At 45.0% G+C, this 25993-nt stretch overlaps 4 protein-coding genes across 5 annotated transcripts; 3 read left to right on the top strand and 1 right to left on the bottom strand.

Moving 5' to 3' along the window:
* Positions 1–3169: 3169 nt before the first annotated feature.
* LOC123127641 (branched-chain amino acid aminotransferase 2, chloroplastic) lies at positions 3170–13360 on the top strand. Its single transcript, XM_044547407.1, has 10 exons — positions 3170–3444; positions 3699–3790; positions 3946–4120; positions 4230–4406; positions 4504–4635; positions 4931–5029; positions 10897–11013; positions 11728–11823; positions 12587–12699; positions 12872–13360. Exons 1-10 carry the CDS (start codon positions 3334–3336, stop codon positions 12990–12992), a joined length of 1233 nt encoding a protein of 410 aa, XP_044403342.1. The 5' UTR covers positions 3170–3333; the 3' UTR covers positions 12993–13360.
* LOC123127649 (uncharacterized) lies at positions 5048–7536 on the top strand. Its single transcript, XM_044547416.1, has 2 exons — positions 5048–7004; positions 7331–7536. Exons 1-2 carry the CDS (start codon positions 5924–5926, stop codon positions 7372–7374), a joined length of 1125 nt encoding a protein of 374 aa, XP_044403351.1. The 5' UTR covers positions 5048–5923; the 3' UTR covers positions 7375–7536.
* A 3762-nt stretch (positions 13361–17122) lies between the features above and the next one.
* On the top strand, positions 17123–22263 carry LOC123127659 (uncharacterized). 2 transcript variants are annotated; one of them, XM_044547429.1, is made up of 7 exons: positions 17123–17695; positions 18133–18355; positions 18815–18870; positions 18960–20541; positions 20635–20762; positions 20848–21091; positions 21204–22263. In XM_044547429.1, exons 2-7 carry the CDS (start codon positions 18199–18201, stop codon positions 21752–21754), a joined length of 2718 nt encoding a protein of 905 aa, XP_044403364.1. In that variant the 5' UTR covers positions 17123–17695; positions 18133–18198; the 3' UTR covers positions 21755–22263. The 2 variants fall into 2 exon arrangements, with proteins under 2 accessions (XP_044403364.1, XP_044403370.1); XM_044547435.1 differs by having other exon boundaries at positions 17123–17691.
* A 482-nt stretch (positions 22264–22745) lies between these two features.
* LOC123091859 (rop guanine nucleotide exchange factor 3) lies at positions 22746–25313 on the bottom strand. The gene is made up of 4 exons (XM_044513464.1): positions 25070–25313; positions 23986–24684; positions 23204–23884; positions 22746–23107 (listed from the first exon to the last, which is right to left on the bottom strand). The coding sequence occupies exons 2-4, from the start codon at positions 24625–24627 to the stop codon at positions 22994–22996; spliced, it is 1437 nt and encodes a 478-aa protein (XP_044369399.1). The 5' UTR covers positions 24628–24684; positions 25070–25313; the 3' UTR covers positions 22746–22993.
* Positions 25314–25993: the final 680 nt, after the last annotated feature.

Here is a 25993-nt window from a genome sequence, read left to right on the forward strand (position 1 = left end):
GCAAGGTTGGGGCAAACTCCACAACAACCGGAGGCTCCCAACAACAACAACAACAACACCACGAAGCTTCACCACAATGGAGTATGGCTTCGAGGTGACCTCAACCGTCTAGGGTGCTCAACACCCAAGAGTAACATGATCCGCAAGGGATAAGTGGGGGGAATCAAATTTCTCTTGGTGGAAGTGTAGATCTGGGCCTTCTCAACCAATCCCGAGCAAATCAACAAGTTTGATTGGCTAGGGAGAGAGATCGGGCGAAAATGGAGCTTTGAGCAACAATGGAGCTTTGGGGGAAAGAGGTGGGTCAACTAGGAGGAAGAAGACCCCTTTAAATAGTGGGGGAACACATCCAACCGTTACCCCACTGAGCAGCCCCGCACAGGGCGGTACTACCGCTAGGGAAGGGCGGTACTACCGCTGAGAGCGGTACTACCGCTCCCTTCCTAGCGGTACTACCGCGCTGAGGAGGGAGTCAGGCCACTGGCCCCATAGCGGTACTACCGTGGGAGAGGAGCGGTACTACCGCTTCTACTGCCGCTTCTAGTGCCGCAAAACTCAACACGAGAAAATATCGTCTTGAATCGAGGCGGTAGTAGGCGCGGTACTACAGTGGTACTATAGCCGAAACCCGCGGGCGGTACTACCGCTCTACGGAGCGGTACTACCGCTGAGAGCGGTACTACCGCTCTGTGGAGCGGTACTACCGCTAGGGGGGCTTCGGCGGTACTACAGCTGTAGATCGCGGTACTACCGCTGGCACAGGGCGAAGCAGGTACGGAAGAGAAGTGCAGCTCCAAAGAAGCGATAGGAAGACGACGGGTGTGATAAGGATGTGTACGTGTTGATTCCACCCAAGTCTTACCAAAACGGATCCCCTCTTAATAGTACGGTGACTCCTACGAGACTAGTCCACCAACACGAAACGCAGGAGCTACACCATCTTGAATAAAAACACCGAGAGGAGGAAATCGTCTCGTGCCAATGGATGATTCTCTGAAAGAACTTAACGCACACGATTAGACCGCAAAAGCATTGTCATCAATCATCAAAACCACTAGGGAATAAATATGCCCTTACAACTGTGTATCCTTCAGACGGTTAGGCGTCATGGTCTGAGTATCCAAGAGGAATTGTGAATTGCCGAGTGACCAAGTCTGTGAAGGTTTGGAAGTCAACTCTGAAGGCTTACCACTACTATTGGGCGAGATTTGCGTGATCTTAGCTCAAGGAGAATATGGTGAGGACTGTGTGTCTTCGAGTTTAAATACTCAACCGCTCCAACCAGACGTACAACTGTCACAATAGTTGTAACTGGTCTACCAAATCATTGTCTTCACCAAGCCTACTGGTTCTATTTTTTCAACCATTCCATTTCCTCGGTTATGTGTTGTTTTACCCGATCATTCCTGTTTGAAGACTTTGACTGAAGACTTTCTCAATTTTCTCAATCATATTTCTTCAGTCACTTTGTCTTCATCCTGTTATCCTGTGTTTACGCTTTTTGTACTCTGTGATTGTCTTTCATTTCATCATGATGACTATGCCGTTGCTCTGTTATGCTTATACCTTAGTACTTATTCCGCTACAAGTAGTTCTTCGCTTAGGAATTTCCTCACCCTGAAATTCCTCAGTGAAGAATTCATAAAATTCGCCTATTCACTCCCCATCTAGTTGACGTAACGCACTTTCATGTTTGAGGAGCCCGAGTGCAGTGGCAAATCTAGAATAACATACTTGGAGTGCCACAGTTCAAGGTTTACACTAAACATCATCATAATCTCAACAAATAGTCTGAAAATAGCAACAATTAAATAAATATTTATTGTTAAGTATATAGTAAATTTGAACAATGCTAAGTTCATAGGGAATTTTTTCACGGGATCAACAGACTGGCTAACATGGGGACTTATTGGAAGTTGGGGATGAGGCGGCCCCACCCGACTGAAAACTAGGAGGGAAGAGGTTAGTTAGTTGAAAAGGCCAATATAAGTAAAAGTTTCGTAATTGTCCGTGCGTGTAGGTTTATTGGTAAATTTTACTCCCTCCGTCACATAAGACTAGCCACAGTGGGAGTAATAGTTCAACTTAGCAAATTTGCTTATGTGACAATGAGTTAATGATGAGAGAGGTAGTTATAGTAACTTAGCTAGTTACTGTAACATCACATGTCCCAATGCAATATGAGTCTATAACCTAATAAATGAAGCTTTGTATGTTACCACACTTATATTATTATTCACTATGAAGGTAGTAATATAGTCTAGAGATATGTGTATGTTACTAGTGTATGTTACTCATCATTATGACTAGTCTAATGTAAGACTTTTTTTACACTAAACTAGTGTCGAAAAACATCCTATATTATGAGAGTAGCACCCAGTGGCTAGTCTGAGAAGTACTAGTATTTTACTCCCTTCGTTCCGAATTAATTGTCACACGTATGGATGTATCTAGATACATTCATTTCAGCAATGAGTAATTTGGAACAGAGGGAATACAACTTTGAGGAGATGAGGTCTAGGGCGGGAAAGTATCTAGTGCTCCCAGGCTTGGGGTGCTCCCGGTGCTCCAAATGTCCGAAAAACATTTTTAAAATGTTCAAAAAATTCTGAAAAAAATGCAGCACATCGACGGAACATCGATGTCTCTTGTCACAAAATTTTAAATCAAAATTCGAAACATTGCTCGAGATACAAAAATGACAAAAATTTGTACATAACATAAGTTGGGCTTTAGTTTTGACCCATTATAACATTGATGTTAAATTTGTCATTTTTGTATCTCAAGTAATGTTTCGAATTTTGATTTGAAATTTTATGACAAGAGACTTCGATGTTCCGTCAATGTGCTGCATTTTTTCCCGAATTTTTTGAACATTAAAAAAAATGTTTTTCGCATCGGAGCACCGGGAGCACCCTAGGCCTGGAAGCACTAGATACTTTCCCGGTCTAGGGCACCCCACTAGATCCGTCAGCGCCTGGTGTAGTGTAGTTGCTCGGCTAGAGAAGCATGTGGATAAAACTTTTCCAACTGCCGCAATACGTGGCACACCTGTTTTAGTTATCTAGCTGAGCACGAGAAGACAGCAAAGAACGGAGTCACTGACATGTGGACAAAATGGCGGTGGGACCCAAATGTCTGCTTCTGTGGCATGGATCACACGGAGGTCTGCGTGCGCGCAACGAGCCACCACCCCGTCCGATCTGGCAGTCGTCGTCGTCTCCCTTGGTTCCTCCTCTACAAACCTATCCCCGCCCGTCCGCCGTCGCCGCCGCCGCGAAACCCTAGACCGCCGCGAGCGAGCGTGAGCTCCATTAGCGAGCCTCACACAACATGGATTGCGGCACAGCCTCGCATGGCGCCCTGCTCGCCGCCGCGCCGCTCGCCGGCCGGCGGCCCCGGCTGCTGCCCCTCTCGCCGCCGCCGTCGACGCCGTCTATTCAGGTCCTTGTTCAGATCTCGCTGGCGTTCTTCTGCACGGGTCGATACGGCTTTCTGTTGTAGATTCGTAGAGAGCGGAGCTAATCAGCATGTGCTCATGTGCGATTAGATGGGAAAAGCTGGGATTAAAAACCTTTTTTTTCTTTGGAAGGATTTCTGAAAGTTGAACATTGGAAAATGCAAGGAACCGTCGTTGTTTCTTGTGTTGATGTGTATTGAATAATCTAATGTGCGGTACTTTATTGTCGTTGATGCAGATTCGGAATCGACTTTATTCGATGTCACTGCTTCCGCTTCGAAAGGCCCGATGCATGGGAAGACGCGAGGCTTCTCTAGCAAGTAACTACACGTATGTGATTTCCACTATGAACTGCATCGCATGTCTTGTTAGACTGTACCACGCCATGCAGCGCACACATTTTCTTGTGCTAGTCTGCTAGATTGTCCACGGCAATGTGTTGGTCGTGTCAAAATAGTTCTGATGGGAATCCCTTGGCTTGGCAGGCAGACATCGGAGTTTGCTGATTTGGATTGGGAGAACCTTGGTTTTGGACTCGTGCAAACTGACTATATGTATACTACAAAATGCGGGCCAGATGGGAACTTTGACAAGGGTGGGATGGTGCCGTTTGGGCCGATAGAAATGAACCCAGCATCCGGAGTCCTGAATTATGGACAGGTTTGTATTGGAGGTAGAAACTCCTTGATTCGTGTCTCTGGCAGACTGTAGTAATGTTTTGAAGGCCAAAATCTTCTTGTTGTGAAATTGTATTGGTTATGATTTGTAGGGATTGTTCGAAGGCCTAAAGGCGTATAGAAAAACTGATGGCTCCATCCTGTTGTTTCGCCCAATGGAAAATGCAATGAGGATGCAAACTGGTGCCGAGAGGATGTGCATGCCTGCACCTCCTGTTGAGCAATTTGTGGATGCAGTAAAACAAACCGTTTTAGCAAACAAGAGATGGGTCAGTCGTCTATCTAAAATGTTGGGTCATTTCCATAGTGCCATGTCATTGTTTATGTGCGCGATTTGATCATTTACCAAATATCTTATGCATCCAGGTGCCTCCTACCGGTAAAGGTTCTTTGTACATTAGGCCACTACTTGTGGGAAGTGGGGCTGTTCTTGGTCTAGCACCTGCTCCTGAGTACACATTCCTTATTTTTGCCTCCCCTGTTGGGAACTACTTCAAGGTTTGTATCAAAAGTTTGAACTTCTTTGTCCACTACTTTCATGAGATACTTTTCCCCAAATAAAAATAACAATTGGGCTATATACATTGTTGTACTTTCCACTTTGCATGGCAACATATTTCGGACTAGAAATTATGTAGCGACTATAATTTCATTTATTTGTAGTACTGTTTTTGCCTTTTTGATTGATGATACACTAATCATGAATCAGATGTGGAATTCCAACTCATTTATGTATGATTGTTCCCGTTTAGTTTTTTCAGTGCCCATTCAATTTTTTCAGTGATGTCTACAGGAAGGATTAGCGCCAATAAATTTGATAGTTGAAGACAAGTTTCATCGGGCCACCCCTGGTGGAACTGGAGGTGTTAAGACCATTGGGAATTATGCCTCGGTAATTATGCTGTTAACTTTAGGTCCATTGTTTATGATTTGTTGGCTTGAATCGACAACAACTTTGCGATGCATTGTAGGAATTTGACTTTGCATCTTGAATTTTTTATATTTATGTTTCCGACGTCTTGATTTGTTTTTATCTGATGATTTTGGGCTTTCAATGTTTAAAGTTCAAAATACAAAAGAACAATACCATGTTCTGATTGAAATAGGCTATGCCATCAGTGCAATTATTTTATTGCTGTTAAATCTGATATAACAAAGCTTAAGCATAGCATACACTTGAAAAGTTAAAATGGAATAATGTCGTTGGAGATATTTTTCAAAGTGGAATACTGTAACATAGATAATTATACCATGCATCTTTACCCTTTAAATCTGTCGTAGTCACTTCTACAGTTATTATTTTGTAGTAGCATTCACACGCACATTGAATTCTTCTACTGGGACTTCAAATTTACAACATTTTCTACTTAGCTTTTAGAAAAATGTTGGGCTGTGTCTTATCTGTATTTCAGTGTGTGTGTGTGTGTGTGCGCTTATGGCCCATGTGGCCCATGTGGCCCATGTAACCCTGCAGCCTATATATGTGCTGCCCCCTTGTACAGGAAACCCTAACTCCAATAGAATACAATACTAGGCCATCTTTCTATCCCAGCCGCCACCCCTCTCTCCCCTGATTCTACATGGTGTCAGAGCTTGGGTTCCCAATCCCAGCAGTGGTGATGGTGGTTGGCTGGTTGTGCTTGCTGGCGATTGTCTGAGAGGAGAAGGCTTGTGTGGAAGAAGGAGAGGTGGAATCCCAGATCTGAGGGGAGGAGGTAGTAGAGAGGTGAAAGTGGGGAGCAGTGGTTGCTGGAGGTTGCTAGTGGTGTGATTCAAGATTGGAAAGATGGGGGACAACCAGGGGTTGGTAAAGGCGTTGGAGAAGCTAGCTGAGCTCATCACTGTCAAGGCAGAGGGTGTGGCTTCCCCAGGTGTGCTTGTTCCTCAGCCTGAGGTGATACAGAAAATAGAACTGATGCCAAATGAAATCAAGATGGAAGGGGTCACAAACTACCTAAGCTGGTCCAGAAGGGCATTGCTAATATTGAGGACAAAGGGGCTGGAAGGCTATGTCAGAGGGAAAGTAGATGAACCGGCGAACAGGGCAAGTGAAGAGTGGAAGAAGTGGAGTGTCATTGACTCTCTGGTGGTGGCATGGCTGCTGAACTCCTTGACCCCATCCATTGCAGCAGCCGTGGAGACTCTTCCCCATGCAGCAGAGGTATGGAAAACCCTGGAAACATTGTACTCCGGGAAAGGGAACATAATGCTTATGGCGCAGATTGAGGATAGAGTAAATGAGCTAAAACAAGGGGATAAGTCGGTGATGGAGTATGTAGCAGAATTGCAGCATTTGTGGGCTGACTTAGACCACTATGATCCACTGGAGTTACCACATTCAGAATGTATAGTTGCTACTAAGAAGTGGGTAGAGTGTAGGAGAGTGATGAAATTCTTGAAGGGACTTAGCTCAGAATTTGAAGGAAGGCGTGCTGGGTTGTTTCATCAGCCAAAGCTCCCCTCGCTTGAGGAGGCAGTTGCAGCAATGGCACAGGAGGAGGTCAGGTTGAAGTTGACCAGGACTGGAGAAGCGAATGCATCTCGCTCAGCATTTACTGTGTCTGAATGGAAGGAGACAAGAGAGTGCTTCAACTGTGGAGAGAAAGGTCACATAAGCATCAATTGCACAGCACAACGCAGAGAAATACGTGGTAGGGGAAGAGGTTACAGCCGAGGTGGATACCGGGGAGTTAGAGGCAGAGGTAACTCGAGGGGTTCGAATTATTCCAGTGGCTTCAAAGCAAACTTGGCTAACTTGGCAACGCAAGAAGAAGGGACGTCAACAACCTCTCAAGAGGAGTCGAAGAGTAGAAGCCAGGAGGACAACACCTTCGGGAACTTTGCCCACTTTGTCTACACAGGGGAAGGTAACTTTGCAAATGCATCTATATCCACACATGATTTCCTTCCAGATTGGATATTAGATTCTGGAGCATCCAAGCATGTTGCGGGTACCTCAACTGAGTTTGAATCATATACTCAGTACCCAATTACACATTGCGAAACAATACAAACTGCTGATGGCACCTCACAACCGATTAAAGGAGTTGGATCAGTTCAATGTACACCCACTATTAAATTATCTGATGTATTACATGTTCCAGCTTTTCCTGTGAACTTGCTTTCTCTAAGTGCTTTGATTGATCAGATAGATTGCCGAATAACTCTTGATAAGAAAATATGTTTGATTCAGGAGAGGATGACTGGAAGGAAACTTGGGACAGGAACCAGGCGTAGTGGATTGTGGTATATGGATCGTGATGTGTCTAGGTCTGGTGCTAGTCCTATTTTGGCTGTACTAGTTGGAGTAAGTGAGACAATGGCGATGATCCATCACTGTCGCATGGGGCATATGGCTTTTGATAAGATGAGTAAGATGTTTCCTGATGTAATGCGTGGAGTAGACAAGAGTAAGCTTGTGTGTGATGCATGTGAATATGCAAAGCACACAAGAATCTCATATTTGAGTAAGGGGCTAAGGAGTATATCCCCGTTTATGCTGATTCACTCTGATGTGTGGACATGTCCTGTTGTTTCTGTTAGTGGAATGAAATATTTTGTGACATTTATAGACTGCCACACTCGCATGACTTGGGTGTACCTCATGCGACATAAAGATGAGGTATTCCAATGTTTTCAGGAGTTTTATGCCTATGTGCGAAACCAATTCAATGTGCAGGTGTAGGTGATCAGATCTGACAATGGAACTGAATATGTAAACAAGCAATTTGGAGGTTTCCTGTCAGCACAAGGCATAATGCACCAAACATCATGTCTAGATACCCCTGCTCAGAATGGTGTTGCAGAAAGGAAAAACCGACACATTTTAGAAGTGGCTCGATCACTTATGTTCACCATGAATGTGCCAAAATTCTTGTGGAGTGAAGCTGTCATGACTGCAACGTTCCTGATCAACCGGATGCCTTCAAAAATGCTTGGTATGAAGTCCCCATGTGAGATGCTATTTGGGGAGAACAAATTCTCAGTTCCTCCGAAGTTATTTGGGTGCACCTGCTTCGTTAGAGATCACAGACCAGCAGTGGGAAAGCTGGATCCACGAGCTGTAAAATGCATATTTGTTGGATATCCTGCAGGGCAGCGAGGCTATAAGTGTTGGAGTCCTGCTGAAAGGCGCACATTTGTAAGTATGGATGTCACCTTTCGAGAATCTGAGCCTTTCTATGGTGAGAAGACAGATCTCAGCACTTTATTCGAAGAACTTGACCACTCACAATCTATGCAGGGTGGTCAAGAGGGGGAGTGCAACTTGAGTGGTGAGTGCAGCACCAATGGCGACAAGGAGCAGCCAATACCAACCCCGAAAATAGTGGGATCCTTCATTCCAGTTGTAGTTGATGGGGCTGAACAGCAGAGGTGGCAGAGACCAAATGAGGAAAGGAATCCTCAGGTGTATACAAGAAGGAAGAGAGGTGTGGAGGAACAAGTACATGAGGAGCAGTCAAAAGAAACTATGGAACAGGGGGAGCAGTCAGAAGAAACTCAAGCGACAGGAAGCTCATCTGAAGTGGAGTCATATGAAAATTCAAGTACTGAAGAAGCATCACCTAACCTGCCAATTGCTCTCAAGAAGGAAGTAGCAAGGAAAACTTTGAGCAAGGGCAATCTTGAGCATGACATCAGTAATTATGTCACCTATGAAGCCCTATCACCTTCATTTAGAGCATTTGTCGCATCACTTCAAGCCGTGATTGTTCCTAAAGACTGGAAAGAAGCAAGACAAGATCCAAAGTGGTGTGAAGCCATGAGGGAAGAGTTGGAGGCCCTGAGAAAGAACAAAACATGGGAGCTAGCAAATCTTCCATATGGGAAGAAGGCAGTCAGTTGTAAGTGGATCTTCACAGTGAAGCAGAATCCTGAGGGTAAGGTTGAGCGTTACAAGGCAAGACTGGTAGCCAGAGGGTACAGCCAAACGTATGGTATTGATTATGACGAAACATTCGCCCCAGTTGCAAAGATGAATACAATGAGGATTCTAATCTCATGTGCAGCTAACTTTGGATGGCCACTACACCAACTTGATGTAAAAAATGCCTTTTTACATGGAGATCTACAAGAGGAAGTCTACATGGAAATTCCTCCTGGACTTTCTACACCTGGGACTGTTGGGAAGGTTTGTAGATTGAGAAAATCTCTTTATGGTTTGAAGCAATCGCCAAGGGCTTGGTTTGACCGGTTCAGGCAAGCAGTTTGCAGTATGGAGTATAAACAATGCAATGGAGATCACACTGTTTTCTATAAACATTCCAAGCAACAGATTACTATTCTTGCAGTATATGTGGATGACATCATAATAATGGGAGACAATGAAGAGGAGATTGGAAGACTAAAGAAATGCCTAGGCAAAGCATTTGAAGTTAAGGATCTTGGTCAGCTAAAATATTTCCTGGGTATCGAAGTTGCAAGATCAAAGAAGGGAATAGCCCTGTCTCAGCGGAAGTATACCTTAGAGCTCCTAAGTGATATGGGAATGCTTGGATGTAGAGCAGCCCCAACTCCCATTGAACAAAATCACAAATTGACAACACAGATGGGTGAACAAGTTAACAAAGCAAAATATCAACAATTGGTTGGCAAACTTCTGTACTTGTGTCACACTAGACCAGATATTACATATGCAGTAAGTGTAGTAAGTAGATATATGCATGACCCCAGAAGTGGACACCTTGATGCAGTCTATAGAATCATGAGGTATCTAAAGGGCAGCCCTGGTATGGGACTCTGGTTCAAGAGTAATGGCCATTTGAATGTTGACGGTTATAGCGATGCTGATTGGGCTAGCTGTCTTGATGATAGACGATCAACCTCTGGCTATTGTGTGTTTGTTGGTGGAAATTTGGTATCATGGAGAAGCAAAAAACAACCGGTGGTGTCAAAATCAACTGCAGAAGCTGAGTATAGGGCAATGTCTCAAGGGCTGAGTGAGATGTTATGGGTAAAGAGGCCTTCTGCTTGAGCTGAAAGTGCTCAGACAAGATCCTCTGAATGTGTGGTGTGACAACAAATCTGCAATCAGCATTGCTAATAATCCAGTGCAACATGACAGAACAAAACATGTGGAGATAGACAGATTCTTTATCAAAGAGAAACTGGATGCAGGAATCATCAAGATAACTCATGTGAGCTCTGGACAACAAGTCGCCGATTGTTTGACAAAAGGTTTGGGAACCAGGGAGAACAATCTTGCTTGTGACAAGATGGGCATGATAGATATCTATCATCCCTCTTGAGGGGGAGTGTTGGGCTGTGTCTTATCTGTATTTCAGTGTGTGTGTGTGTGCGCGCGCTTATGGCCCATGTGGCCCATGTAACCCTGCAGCCTATATATGTGCTGCCCCCTTGTACAGGAAACCCTAACTCCAATAGAATACAATACCAGGCCATCTTTCTATCCCAGCCGCCACCCCTCTCTCCCCTGATTCTACAAAAAATGTTGATGGATTGAATACATATTGGAATTGGAAAGCCTATGTGTTATAATGGTAAAGCCTATTTGTTATGATTGTGAATGCTCATCTATCCTCAAGTCCACTATCTTCCGGTTGTTTATATTGTGGTCAAAGCCTATAGAATATAGATGCGATGGGTTATAAGGCTGGAATGGCCAGTCTATTCACTAGCTGAAATCTGTAATCATAAACATCTTCTGCTATCTTCTCTGCTAAAAGGTTCTGCTAATTGTGTTGAACTTGTGTATTCATGGCTTCTTCATTATCAGTATGTGTCCTTTATGTTGCATAGGTCTTGATGGCACAGAAGATTGCAAAGGAGAAAGGTTATTCTGATGTTCTCTACTTGGATGCTGTTGAGAAAAAGTATCTTGAAGAAGTATCTTCGTGTAATATTTTTGTTGTGAAGGTAAGACATCGCTGTCACTGTCAGATATGCTTGCTATTTTGGATAAAAATAATCTTCAATCAGTTCAGGTAACACTGCTTAATTCTGAAAGTTACTACTGTGGTTAGATGTCTGGATATCCTAGTACCATCTTTACTCGAACTTAACGTATTTTGATTAAAGGGCATATTTGTCTTTCGTACGTAAAAGGAAAAAAAAGGTGAAAACTAAATTATTTGCGGAATTGTTAAACTGGAGTAGATATCTTGATTTCAAAATACTTTTGGCTTTAAGCACATGTGTCTGCCATATCAACTATGGAAACCAAAACATTATGGTTTTTATGAGCACGTGGTTGTTAGCAACACCCATTAGCATGGCCCCTCCACTTACGGAATATTAGCTGATAAAGGAATAAATTTCATACCTAACAGATTACCTTGTGGAATCCGTCAACAGATGAGCATTATTTCATAGATAACGGTTTGGACATCCTAGTAATATAGCAGCATCATGACTGTTCCTTAAGATATAGCACCATCTGGCTGATCTACACCTGTTTGGTTCGGCATGGTTGTCTACCTATCACCTTGGTTTCTTATAAATGTTGCAGAACAATGCCATCATCAGAATGATGAGACTGATAACAAACAGTTATTTTAGCACAATTCTTGTCTATTTTATGCATGTCGTTTGTAACTTTAATCTTATTTCTTTTCTTGCTATTTGGACCAGGGCAATGTTATTTCAACTCCAGCAATAAAAGGAACAATATTGCCGGGCATCACAAGGAAAAGTATAATTGATGTTGCTCTGAGTAAAGGCTTCCAGGTATTATTTGTCAAACCCATGAATCGAAAGTCGAGATTGTTATGTTGCCGATCAGTTTGTCTAGATAGTTTCCGGTGGTTGGCAGTTAACTATAGCATTGTGCAATGAAGAGTGAGCATATTTAAGTGTGCTAGGTAGTGGTAAACTGGTAATTGCTTTTGTATCCCAATCTCCAGGATCCCTTTGTTTATATTTTTTTGAAGTGCCTTTGCAAGTTTAAAATTATTCACAAAAAACCAGCTGTATATTGGAGGAGGATTCACCATGAGTCTATGAATCTAAAAAAAATCATGAAAGAGCTTCCATTTGTGCGATGCACGAAGAAGCAAACGGTAGCACTGCTATTTGCTATTATAGATCACCATATTTATCTTTTTGTCCAGTGCATTTTTCATTAAGATTTGTAGATCCACGGTGGGTTTTAACATGTATATGTGGAAATACTATTCTTAGCTTGTAAATGCACTTTGTAATTTTTTCAAAAGAAATTATCACTGGGGTTTAGGAGCCAAAAATCCACTCTCATTAGGTACATCCATGTTTTTTTAATCATATTCCTCAATCCTTCACTTTCCGTTATGAATTAACAGCGGACATTTTTCTTGTACGAATAATACATTCGTGAAAATATAGCTCATTTCTCCTAGCGACGTGGATCCAAGTAGAAGAGGCAAAATACTGTTCTGAAACTGCTACTGAAAATATCTGAAAGCTTGTTGTCAAATTCTGTTTAACACTTTTGCATGCATTTGTTTTTTGGAAGGTTGAGGAGCGGCTTGTGTCGGTGGATGAGTTGCTCGATGCCGACGAAGTGTTCTGCACGGGGACCGCCGTCGTAGTGTCTCCCGTAGGTAGCATTACATATCAAGGGAAAAGGTAAAACTACCTCTGTTTGTTCCTCGAGAGCTGAGCTGTTTGCTGAAACGTGTCTGTCCTTGGATCAAAATCCAACTTGTCTCTTGAACGAACTCGGATGTTCATTCCTCCATGAGTTCCACCACAGTAGCACACGAGATCTCATGCCCACTCCTTCGCTTGTGCTTTGCAGGATAGAGTATGCTGGCAACCAAGGAGTCGGCGCGGTGTCTCGGCAACTGTACACCTCGCTGACAAGCGTCCAGATGGGCCAGGTGGAGGACCCCATGGGCTGGACCGTGCAACTGAATTAGCCAACAATCTTTGTCAGCCATCATCGCGCCGATGGGTTCATCGTGTTCTCGGCCTAGACTAAAACATGATGTGATGGGGTTGCAAGGTCTTGTGTATCGTCAGTCAGTTTTGTAGTAGGCTCTGCCCAAGTGGCGTCCCAGTGTGCATCTGTGGATGGTGGCGCATAAGATGCGCAGCCTCTCCGCGTATGCGCCTTTTTTGAGGTTTATCAATGTTGTGGAACTGGAAACCGTAGCCTTTGTGGTGACTAGTGAGCGATGTAAAGTAGGATAAATCCTTATACTTGCCCATATGGAGTGCCCTGGTTTATTTCTCGAGGACATTGGAGTAGCTTGGTTTGTGATGATAATAAGAATAAGAGCTTGGAGCTTGGTGTGCCGCAGTAGCATGATGTACTGCTCCTTGCCAATAAAAGAGTTCAAGGAGAAACACGACCTTGACGAAAATCCAAGCTGGCGAATGTTGCACAATGGCCGGTGCTCTTTATCACTGCCCGTTCATATAGCTAGGCTGTCACGTTTGTGCTGGACGGACTTGGCGGTTGGCATCACAAGCGGTCGCTACGAATCCACAGTTCGTGTGCCCACCCACCCTGCGTTCTAAGAGGAAATGCTATGGACTGTCCTATAGTTGTTTGCATCGATACCAGGAGGGCAATATCCATCTGGACCGTACGTTCATCACGGGAGGCGACGTAGCTAGCACGTAGTACATGATGATGACGATCATCATGCTCATGCCAAACGCTTACCGAATCGACAGCGACTTTTGCCTACGTGCACTACAAACGCGCTTGCCCTACTACCCCACCCTCATGCAAGTAACTCGGTGTTAGCCAGTACAGGGTCCACCGACGCTCGGCTTAACACCAACATTACGCGCTGCATTTTGCTTTGTCTGGTACGTACCGTCTTTTTAGTTTGAAGATCCTACCCAACTCGACGACTGAGCAGTATGCACCACCTGTCTCTATTTTTTGGGGTTGAAGATCGATCCTATCAGGCTTGACGACTGAGCAGTATGTGCGTCTGCGTTCCAAGATCCAATTTAAACAGCCGGAAGAGATAGGTGCAGTTAAGATCCTACCCAACACATGTCAAGAAAAAAAAAGAGGATCCTACCGATTGAATGTATGCAATCCACTTCCGCCACCTCTAGTCGATGTGAGTCCGATCCATCCAGTGACATAAAGGGCTGAAATAGGTTTCCCGATTTGGGTAGGTACAGATCGGGAATAATATCCATCCCATCCCAAGCAGCTCAGCTGTACCTGTACGTACACAGGGACAGTACAGTACTCCCACAGTACTACCCAGGCCAATGCCGCACTAAATTTCATCGACGCGTCGCGGCGCTGTTTTTTTTTTTTTGACGGGTCGTCCCGGCGCTCGCTTTACATAATGGAAGCCCAAAAACTTCCAACTCCCAAGGCGCACATGCCTACATTATTACATATCCGCTGCAAAATGGTACCACTGTAATTTTACAGGCCATCGGAGGAAAACAGAGGCTACATTTTTCTGAATAAATCCCCATCTGTTAGTCAGTCCAACCTTCCGGCACCGATAACCATCTGGTACTACTAGTTAAACAGAGGCCATCGGAGTATCTAGCTACCTTCGGTAGAACTGAGGGCCGCGCGGTGGTGTGGCTGGGATCATGGCCAGGTGATGTCGCTGACCTTTGTAAAAATCCCTTTTCACCCGCCAACGAAAAAAGAATCGCACGATTTTACAGCTGATGGTTCCATCGGAGGATACCATGTTATTCTAGGGGAAAACCGTGAGATCCATCCACGAATATGTCCATTTCAGGACAAGAGGAATAAAATGGCAAATAGGGTGTCTTCAAACAGACACCACGCGGGATCGACGATGACATCGCGCAAGGCAAACCAAACACGGCGAGGCGATGCCAAAAAGTTGCCATCTGACTCAGATGCGTCTGGGTTTAGGGCACTCCGCACTCGCTGTCGTGCAACGCAAGGTAGCATTAGGGGAAACTAACCAAGTGTCAAGTTCCTGACCTATACCTAACGACCCCGCTGTTGCAACAGTGAGTCTGTGAGTGCCTCCGCTACTGGCAGCTGGGCCTGGCTCCTTCTCTGAATCAGACTGCAGGTGTAAAGTTCACTGCTTGCCAGGCCCACCCGGATAGATCCCATCTCAACCACTACCTCCTGTCTCTAGCTAGTAGCTAGTGCCAGTTGAATAACAAGCCGCATCTTGGTTCTTGGGAAATGAGCGCTGTTTTTTTTTGTTTATTTCTGTTCTACAAAGAACAATCAGCTGCCCCGTGTTATAGATCAACTGGCCTTGGGACATACCCAATCCGTTCATTTTTTTTTGAAACAAGTCGTTCATAAATATAAGATGTTTTGAATACTTTAAAATGAACTACATGCAGATTGAAATAAGTGAGCAAACACAGTAAAACATATTTATATACATTTGATTTAATTTTTTGGGACATCTTACATTTTGTTTTATTTTTTGCGGGTAAAACATCTTATATTTGTGAACAAAGGGACTATTCCCAAGCTATGGTCCAGTAATGCTAGCTTTCTAGGGCTTAACTGGTGTTGTTCTTCTATTTACATGTAAATTATGGACAACAGATTTAGATCAAGTTGATATGAAACATAACTAGTATTTGCAATAATACAATATCAAGAGCTTGTCGATATATTGAGGGTGTACACGACCAACAATCATAAAAAACAAGAAAAATAAAATGGCATGACCTCAACATGCATGTGAAGCAATCAACAAGACACAGTAGCAAACCCCCAATATCAATCACCCTTGTTGGCGGAAGGTTCTCCAAAGCCACGCCTCCATGAAGAGAAAGGCCTGTGAGCATCGTCGTCACGACATCCTACCTTCGTCATGGATTTTGCCCACGTAAAGCAAGTTCGATCCGTTTTCGAGGCAATACGTTCAACAAGAAAACACAATAACCAATCAAAATCAGGTCTAGAGTTTTCACACCAGACTCTAGAACCTATACTCAAGGAGCATCAGCAAAATGAAGTCACCATATCTTGTGGCCCACTCGCCAAGCTAATATCATGAGAACTCCCCGACTGACAACACAAAACGTTTGTACGCCCTTAAGCATCTTGCCAATCGAAACGCCTCTGAAGAGCGTTCTTAAATCCTCTCTCTTATGGGTCTAGCTGGTTCGCATGATTCCAAAAGCTTGTTCGGAATAGCACGCGATGTTGAAACCTACATGAATTGAAAACACAAGAATTCATAATAGAAACCGTTTGGTTGCATTGTAGAAAAATGCAGGAACTTTGATACATCATCAGGTACATGGTATAATTGTCATAGAAAAATTCACGAGTTTTACCTCAATATAAAAATTTTCTTCAAAATTGCATGCAAAATGGACCATATGAGTATTTCCTAGTACTATTTATAATCCTACGAACCAAACAAACATTTCTTTAAAAATTCTATGGAACCTCATCGAACCAAAAATGTTCCGCACGACCCTAAACCTTGATCAAATCCCGCCTCACCAGATGACGTCATCAACCGAAGATTTGAACATGCCAAAACGGTATTATTCAAAATGAGTTTTGTCTAGATACTACTCTGGAGGTAATTAAAAGAAATTTTGCAAACACATTATCGTAATGAGATGGCTAAAGTGAAGCACACCACATGACTATCAGTTTGGTTGATTGCTAATAGCGCTGGCAAAACAAAGAAACAGTGTGTTAAGTTGTCTGTGCATAAACTACAACTACAGACCACAACTGTTGATGAGGACGGCAGTAGGGTAGCACCTCTTTTCTTTCCCGGGAATATAAAAGCCGGCGGTCTGAGACAGCTGATAGGTAACAAACTATCACCGTCGGTATCGTTATCCGATAACCATGACGGTATCCCTCACGCGTGCGGTTGGGTTGGGTTGGGTTGGGTTGCGAGCACATGTTTACCCCGTTTGTATTTCAGAGAATTTCCAGGTCGAAAACCCCTCCGCCTCCGATAATCATCACCTTCTTGGTTAATGCAGCCTGTATAATTCCCTCTTGTTTAAGACCACTCTGTCCAATACTCTATCTCATACTGGAGTACTACTACTCGAATAATACTAGTACTACTGCAGTGCAGAGACAAGTTAGCAGATCAGAGGAGCGCCTCCAGCTTGCTTGCGGCCGTCGCCTACCTCCACTCCGCTTTTTCTCCGCGCGAGCGAGAAAATGCTGGCGCACTCGCCGAAAGTGGCATGTGGTGGGCGGCCTGCTACCGTGCCGTAGCCCTGCCCCGGTGCGCTCCCTCCCTTCCATCCATCCGCACCGTCCCGTTCCAGTCCATTCCTTTCCTTTCCACCAAGGAAGCAACCAAAGCGGAGCGGAGCCGACGCTGACCCGGGCCAGGGGTAGCTTGGGTTGGGCGAGCTGATTCCCGCTCCACGGAAAAGAAAAGAAAAGAAAAGAAAACAAGAGCAAAGCAGCCCACCGATTCCTTTCTTCCCCCGCCCGCCCAAAGCCAGAGGATGGGCGACAGCGCAGGGCCGACCCAAACCCGGGCGACGCTGTGAGGATCGATTCTCCAGCTGGCTGTTTTTCTTTCTTTTCTTTCTATGTGGGAGGAGACCGGAGAGAAGAGGCCGGAGGGAGAAGGGGAAAGCGGCCGGCTGCTGAGGCTTCTCCCCGGTCGTGATCCGTGATTCATTCGTCAGGTAGGTAGGTTCCCCGTGATCTCTCTTGGATGGGTGGGTGTGTTCGTTGGTTGGGATCTGCGATGTTTTCTGTTGGTTGGGATTCGTTTTCGTTCTTTGGGTTCATTTCCCCTCTTGTTTTAAGTTTTAACCAATTCACAGTCTGCTGAGTACTTCTCATGCTTGCAACAAGATGTGAGCTTGTCAGATATACTTGTTGAGTAGCTGATAATCAGCTGGATTTGTTCAGCAAAGTTTTTTTTTTATCAGAAACTTCCATTTGATTCATTAAGATTTACTGTACTAGCTTGATTGGTTATTGGATTCATCAGATATCTGCCAATCTACCTTGTTTTGCGGCCGAACAGTCCCAGTCTACTCATCTTGTCTTCAGAGTTCAGAGAGATACCATTCCTTCCCCATTAAAAATCCGGCTGCTAACTTGTGTTGATCTACGTGCAGTGACCCAAGAGATTATTAACTGTAGGAAGCAGTACAAGAGACAAAGAAACAACAGAGTGTTCTGAAATGGGGAAGCGAAGCAACAGGCGGTCCGCGGCGCAGGACGACACCAATGTCGGCTGCGTCTGGGGCCTAATGCGAATGGTCTATTTCCGCCGCGACCCCAGATTCCTGATGGACGCGAAGCAGGCGGGCGGGAGGCATAAGCTCCGGGAGATCACAGGTAAAACAATCTCTTATTACTCATCACAGGCTCATTGCTGGTACCAAATTCAGATGTTTCAGCTTGCTTTTGAATTTCAGATGCTGTCACCTGTCCAGCAAAGTTACAAGTTGTATACGAAAACCACACAACGAGTTGTATAAGAAATCAAAAGAGATGTTGATGCTATCACTTCGTTGATCATTTTGCTCGGTTGCTTTCACTGGCTTGTCTCACAGAATTATGCTTATAGCTTAGAAGTGCGGCCTGTGTGGCTGGATGAGTTTGTTTTGTCATTCCTTGCCCTACTTTTAGGTTGAGTTAAAGAAGATCGGTCACTGCATCTGATGCCCAATCTAGAAATAGTAAATGATGGATGTTCAGATAGTTCAGCAAAGGAATGTGCATCTTGAATTTTCTCTTGACTTGTTATGCTATTGCACAATATTCTGATGATGGACACTATATTTCTTTTTTCAGACGGAAGGGACTTGGGGAAGAGGCCTCGGGATTTTGAGGAAATAGAAAAAGATGATGTAAGTTAAACAAACTAAGAAAATTAAGATCCATACAGAAACATTGGTTTTCCTAAAGCGGTTCTATTTTACTTTCTCTGTTTTCTCAGAACATAGAAAACGGCCCTTTGCAGCAACCAACCGTCAAAAAACTTATGGAGGACGAATTGGGGCGTGTGAATCTTTTGAGGACAGTTCCAAACAATGAGGTTCAGAGAAGATTGGCTCATCTGGGAAATGATCTATCTCTTGATAGAAATTCAGAGCATACAAATAACACAACACGAACTTTAAATGACAGCACGGATATCTCCGTGTCTCGTTTATCTGGATCAGTGGATTCTGAGGGTTCCAAGAGCTTGAACCACAGTGAATATGATCTCGAATCTGTCTTGGCAAGCTTCTTAGGTGAGATTTATAGGTGCCACAATGAATGTCCACATGATGATTGCAAGAGTAATAGTGAATTGTGTCCTTCATTGAAGTCCCTAATCCATAAGAAGCTTAATGACTTAAGCAATCTTCAATCCAATATTGATTGTGAGCAACCTCAAGAGAGCAAGGGAGAAAAGCTACTGGGTGGTAATGGCATTTCTAGCAGCAGGACAGTTCAGTCCAAGGAATTCAAGGATGCACTGGAGATACTGGGTTCGAACAAGGAACTTTTCCTGAAGGTGCTTCAGAAGCCTAATTCACATATGTTGGACAATATCAGAAACCACCAAAACAGTAGATTGACAACCAAGTTAGAGCCCAATAAAAATCTTGGAGAAACTAATTCCCTTGAAGAGACAAGAGGCTCAAATCATGACTTGTCTGCACCGGCACAGGCTAAGGAGAGCAAACATATGTTCTTCTGGAGGAAAGACAAGTCGAAAATAAAGCAGATGCTGCCAGAAGGAATTAATGGATCTCAGCCTGTTAGCAAAATAGTTATTCTGAAGCCAAATCCAGGAAAAGGAATTGATCAGACAGTGACAAGCAGTGCAAGATATTTACATCAGCAACCTAGTACCTCTCAAACTCCAGAGTACAGTGGGAGGGAAACCTCAAAATTTTCAATCAAAGAAGTCAGGAGGAGATTCAGAATTGTGACTGGTGAGACAAGAAGAGAAAGAAATGCAGCACCTGCAGACGACCTTCAAAGAGTTTCACGTTGGCATTCCATGATTGCAACGAAGAAGAGTTCTGGGTATCACACACAAGGGAGCTTGGCAGACAAATCTGCATCAAATTTTAAGAACGACATCGCCAGACCTTCAACGAGCAGCAAGCAAAAGCAACAAAATGGCAGCGAGACTGAAATTAGTGGTCGTATAGCAGTGCCACAAGATGATTCTATCTTCTACAAGGAGGCTAAGAAGCATTTAACAAATATGCTAAAGGATAACAATAAGTCCGGCAACTATCCAACAGCCCAGGTCTCAAAATCCCTGGAAGGAATGCTTTCGCTCCCTCACTGCGATGTGTCATCTCCTAGGAATAGCCGTAGTGGAAAATGCCACACTGATCTCTCACCTGAGGAGACAGACTCTTGCCTTGTACCCATGGTTGACAGTGAAGAAACCACACAAGAGAGCTGTCAATCATGGGACGACTCACTGAGCAACACTGCACATTGTCCTAGTGTAGCAGTTGATGATCAGGTGGTTGTTCAGGACAAATGTAGCATGAAAGAAGAACCACAAGAAGGTAACCTTCTATAGTTGCATGAATCATCAGGTTGAATTGAGTGGTGCATTTTTTTTTATCATCAAACAGAAATAACTCTAGAATCTTGTGCAGGACAAGGAGATGTTACTGATGTGGTAGACACGACATGTATTGAAGAAATTGGCAAAATAGATTGTTCTGAAACAATATGCAACACACAATCCATCTCAGCAGAACTATGCAGAGATAGCCCGCAGCCAGTAAGCTCCCCCAAAAAAAACATAGCATTGTCTCATATTTTTGTTGCGATATTATTTATGTTAACGTCACATGTTTCATTTATAGGATATGATAGAGAAAGCAGAGCAAGGAAAAGAACCTGTTCAAATCTTGTTGAGCTATCCTGAGAGCATTGTTGAATTGGAGCAGCAAGAACCAGGAACACCTGAACCAAGAGCATCGGCCAAATTTATCTCAGATTGTTCCCCCGAGCTAAGCCATGACAAGCAAGAACAGCCCAGTCCTGTGTCTGTTCTTGATTCATTCTATGAAGATGTTGCAGATCCTGAATGCGAAAACATTAAACAATGTGAGCCCAATTTACATAAAATCATAAATATATGTAACCCTTTTCCCCTTTCCCAGTAAAAAATAATCTGTTCAAATAGATCTGTATGACTTAACCCTTTTGTGACATACAGGTGATCTGCATGAAGAGTTGCGTGGAGCCCTGTACTTCCCAGATAACGAATCAGATCTAAAGGTCTTTTGGGAGGAGAAGAGCATCCGGTTAGACTATATAAAGTTGGTTTTGGAGCTCTCAGAATTATGTGCTGAACAGAATTTAGAGGTATGGTATCTGGAGGATGAATTAATCAGCCCTTGCCTGTTGGAAGAACTACCGAATCAAGGTGATCAAATAGACGATCTGAAAATTCTGTTTGACTGTATCTGCGAAGCTCTAACAGAGATCCAGGAGAGATATTTTAGGCTCTCTTCTTGGTTGTCGTTTCTCAAACACGACATACGGGCACCTCCAATGGGAGAAGACCTCGTCGCAGAAGTTGACAAATATGTCGATGATTACCTCCGACATAGTTTTCCAAGTACATTAGATCATACAATAAAAAAGGATTTCGAAGTTCGGACATGGATGGACATTCGGTCGAAGACTGAAGGTATCGTTGTGGAGATATGGGAGTTTGTGTTAGACGAACTTATCGATGAGGCTGTTTTCGATTTGTGGATTTGAAGCTCTGATCAGGTCCCCTGTCGGTGGTGCTTTGTGAGGGGCATATACAGTAGGTATAACTGTAGATGTTTTCATGCTGACAATAACACCATTTTACGTGGCGGAATAACACTGGCTGTTTTGTTTGGCCCGTGCGAGTAAAGTAATGAGAGTGTGAACTTCAACGACGTTTTGCTCGTCGAAGTGTGTATAACTGCAGCGGAAGAAACTCCTCTGATGCATGACAGCGGAAGTTTCAACCTGCAAACCTCCCAGCCGTGCAGCTTGTCTAGACTAGATGAAGTTTGGGCAGCCTGTCACAGCCATGCCTCTTGGACAGCTAAAATGCACAGCAGTCTGAAGGCTTTGCGGATTTTCCTCTTGTACATTGTGATCAGAGGTGATCACACATGTATATTTTTTCTCGTTGTGTTTGTGTGTACATGTGTAATAGTTTTTCGAGAATCACACATGTGTAACAGTTACCATAATACTATATGACAGATCAAATGCCACTGCATGTTCTTCAATTTGCGAAATACCGTTGTCTTTTCAGTTAAGTTGGACCACGCATTGTTTCTTTGGATAAGAAATGTGCGCTATCTGTATTTGCTGTTACTCAAAGTGGGTGTCAACTACGTGCGTGCGTGCGTGCGTGTGTGTGTGTGTGTGTGTGTGTGTGTGAAGTGCAGTGCATTTGATCATCAACCTTTCTAATGTTATCGCAGTAAATTCAACTAAACTTGAGGTTTTCAGCGAGTCAAGTTGCATGGTCATGAATGTGCCTGACTATTCTTTGTGTTATTAGGTTGGATGTTTGGGTCGTCTAAGGATATATAACAAGCTTTTTGACAGTCATAGATACCAAGCAGCAAGCATCTCACTTGGTCCTTAGCTTCACCAAGATCGATGAGCAAGAAAGAGGGGCAAATCAGACACACTGTTGGTCAGACACCGCCTGAAATCAGATGAAAAAGTCAAAAAAAAATAAAAAATCTTACAGGACTCACAGTTGGTCAGGCAAACTCTGCATATTTTCTTTGCAAGATATATAGACCTTACAAATCCTTGACTACGTCAGTAGTAGAAATCTCACGGTACAAAAGTTACCGTAAGATCATCATCCTAACCTACGCCGTTTCCCATCACAGAGAGCTGGGAACAAGGCTCGAAAGTAAGTACATTTTGCTCTTATAAGAGCATTCATTCATTCACTCTCTCGACGAATCCGTCCGTCAGGTTTGGTTCGTCGCTCACTGTTTATTTCCTGGCAGCCTTGTCGGCAAAAAGAACCTCGTCCGTCCACGAGACGATGTTGAACGCCAGGCTCTCCAGCACCCTCGAGTAGCTCTCCAGGATCGCCTGCCCAACATCCTACACACAAAAAATGGCCATGTCAAGTTCAGATAAATGTATGTTCGTGTCAAATTCAGATGATGCGGATGTGGGATGATGTTGTTGATTGGCTACCTTGTTGAACTGGATCTTGCTGGTGTCGAGGGTGGTCTGGGAGAGGCCGGGGAAGCGGTTCTTGATGCAGAGGAGGAGGCTCTCGGCCCTGCCGGCCAGGGCCACGTTCTTGCCGCCCTCGCCGCCGTCGTCGGCGGCCGCGGCGAGCTCCTTGACCCTGCTCCACTGCGCCGACCTGCCGACGCCGTGGCTCGCGGTCGCCTTGCGCCGCCACACGTACATGGCCGCCTCCACCCGGTCGGCCAGCGCCAGCGCCTCGTGCTCCGACGACACGTCCACGCAGTCCAGCAGGTAGTCCGGCGAGAACTTGTCGGAGCTGTGCATGGCGCGGTACACCGCGTCCCCGACGCTCGCCTTGCCGCTCTTCGGGAGCAGCGCCATGAACGACTCCGGCACCTCCATGTCGCTCAGCACGCCGCTGTTGATGGCCACGGCCGCCTTGTGGATCTGGTTCGCGCAGTCGCGCCTCTGACGGAGCTCCTTGCGCGCCTTCACGGACAGCCCGCCCTCCGGGACGCACGGCACCGGCACCCACCACTTCTCCTCGTTCCGCTGGGTCGTCGTTGTCGTCGACCGCCGGAACGACGACGACGGCGAGGACGACGAGGTCACCGACCCGAACGACCTCGTCCCGGCGTCCGCGTACCAGAACTCCGCCTTCTGGAAGCTGTCCATGATCTCCTGCACATGTCAACGACACATTTTGTTGGCACTGATCAGAATTCGGAACAATGAAAGATCATCACCTCGTCGTCGGAAGAAAGATCATCTACTGTACTTACGATGAGCATGGCGTCGAGCTTCTCGAGGGCGGGGAGGTTGATGTAGATGTCGGATCTTGGCCTGGTGGCCATGACCTCGACGCGGGTGCCGTCGGAGAGCGGCTGCGTGGAGGGGTAGAACTCGACGATGTAGTCGCAGACGGCGAGGAGGCAGTCCATCTCCCTCCTCCACATGGTCTTCTTCCCCGCCGGCAGCGGCTCCAGCTTGTGGCAGTTCCCGAAGACCGTCGCGTAGAGGTTGGTGATGGCGTTGGAGATGGCGACAGCGGTGCACACGCCCTTGCCGCCGCCGGACATGTCCTCGCCCAGCAGCAGCTTGGAGAACCTCTCCTTGACCAGGTCCAGCTCGTCCTCGGCGGAGCGGCGGTCGAGCACGTCAGCGCGGGGCTTCATGCTGAGCCGGCTGAGCGCGGCGGCGGGGGAGCCGCGGCCGCCGATGAGCTTGGACACGGCGGCCGTCCCGAAGGGCCCGCTGTGGTCAACGCTGCGCTCCGAGAAGGTGGACACGTCCGAGGCGGTGCGGCTGAAGTCCACCGTGTCGTGCAGGCTCGGCGCCGTGGACGACGACGAGCAGCACTGCGCCTCTGCCTCGGAGCTCTCGTCGGACAATGAGACCGACGGGCTGCTGCTGCTGTCAGCCATGGTTATTGGCTTCCTTCCTTTCTTCCTCCCTTCGTGCAGTACAGTTAGCTAGTCCTGCTTTATAAGGAAAGGGTCCCGGTGAATTCTCGCGAATGGCGCGACAAATCCATCGAAATGGGAGCACCGGACAAAATTTGAACTCCTGTGCGCTTAATACAAAATTTAAACACATTTCCCGAAATTTGAGCGATTCATTCTTGTTTTTAACATCTTGATTTGCTGCTTTTTAGACGATGGCGAGGTGACTCCATACCAATCCATGGCTAGTTGAGCATGCCATGCAGATCGCAAGAAAGTAGCCATGAAATGCTTTTGCTTTTGAATCTTCTTTAGATGCATGGGAAGAAAACAAGCACGCCTTTTTGCAATTCCACCACAAATTCTTCTTGGCTGTTGGATGCAAATCAAAGGAAACAAATGGGAAGGGGAAGCAAATTAGTACCTTTTGTGCCGCTGATTTGATCCCTAAGCCAATGATCTCCTTGTCCTTGCCAAATGCTTTGGAAGAAGAAAAGCTCTTGTGTTCTCTCCAAATGTTTCCCTCTATCAGCTTTCTCTCTGCTCTGGCAGGTTTCCCTTTTTCTCTTTCTCAACAATGGCAGAGCACAGAGGGGAGAAGCGGCAATGTGAGCAACGGATGGTATGTTTTTTCCTTGGTCATGGAAAGTGGTCATGCCATTGGAGAGATTAGTGACTCGATTTCTTTCTATATTTTATTGGTCGTGGGATGGAAGTGTCTGTCTAAAGAAATCGGGGCAGGATTATGTTTGCGTGTCTGAAATTAAGGGATAGTCAACCATGGTATTGGTGGGCTGGATCATTGCTAATCTTTGTGATGTTTTTTTTTCCAACCAGGCTCACAACCCCTTTCCATTAATTTTACAATCAACGGAAATATATCAGTCTGTATCCAAGTTCTTAGTATCCGAATTACCAACTAACCCAAAACCGGACAAACCTTGCGCGAAATGAGACTGAAAAGGGGGGGGAGCGAGTTGGCGCATCATCAGGAAACCCACCGCATGATGATCCTGGAACGGACCACCAGCCATGGGGCGAAAACCTGATGACACTCACTCTTTGTGATGTAGTATAATATTCTGTATATTGGACAGATAAAAGAAGAGGGGAAAATGACACAGGAATTTCCACTCCAAGCTGGCTTAGTATGCTTTCTAGTTACACATTTTAAGCATTATACCATACAATACATGTTTAAATGACAGAGAAATATCGCAGATAATACATTGATCGAGAAAAGTGAACGAAAAAACCTTGCAACTTACAAAACTACAAATGGACATTTTAGGCACCGAGGCTCCGTTTGGCATTGCAGTGGAAAATCAACTTTCCATGTTGAGTTAAA

This window comes from Triticum aestivum, chromosome 1B, assembly GCF_018294505.1.
Source record: "Triticum aestivum cultivar Chinese Spring chromosome 1B, IWGSC CS RefSeq v2.1, whole genome shotgun sequence".
NCBI classification, from domain to species: Eukaryota; Viridiplantae; Streptophyta; class Magnoliopsida; order Poales; family Poaceae; genus Triticum; species Triticum aestivum.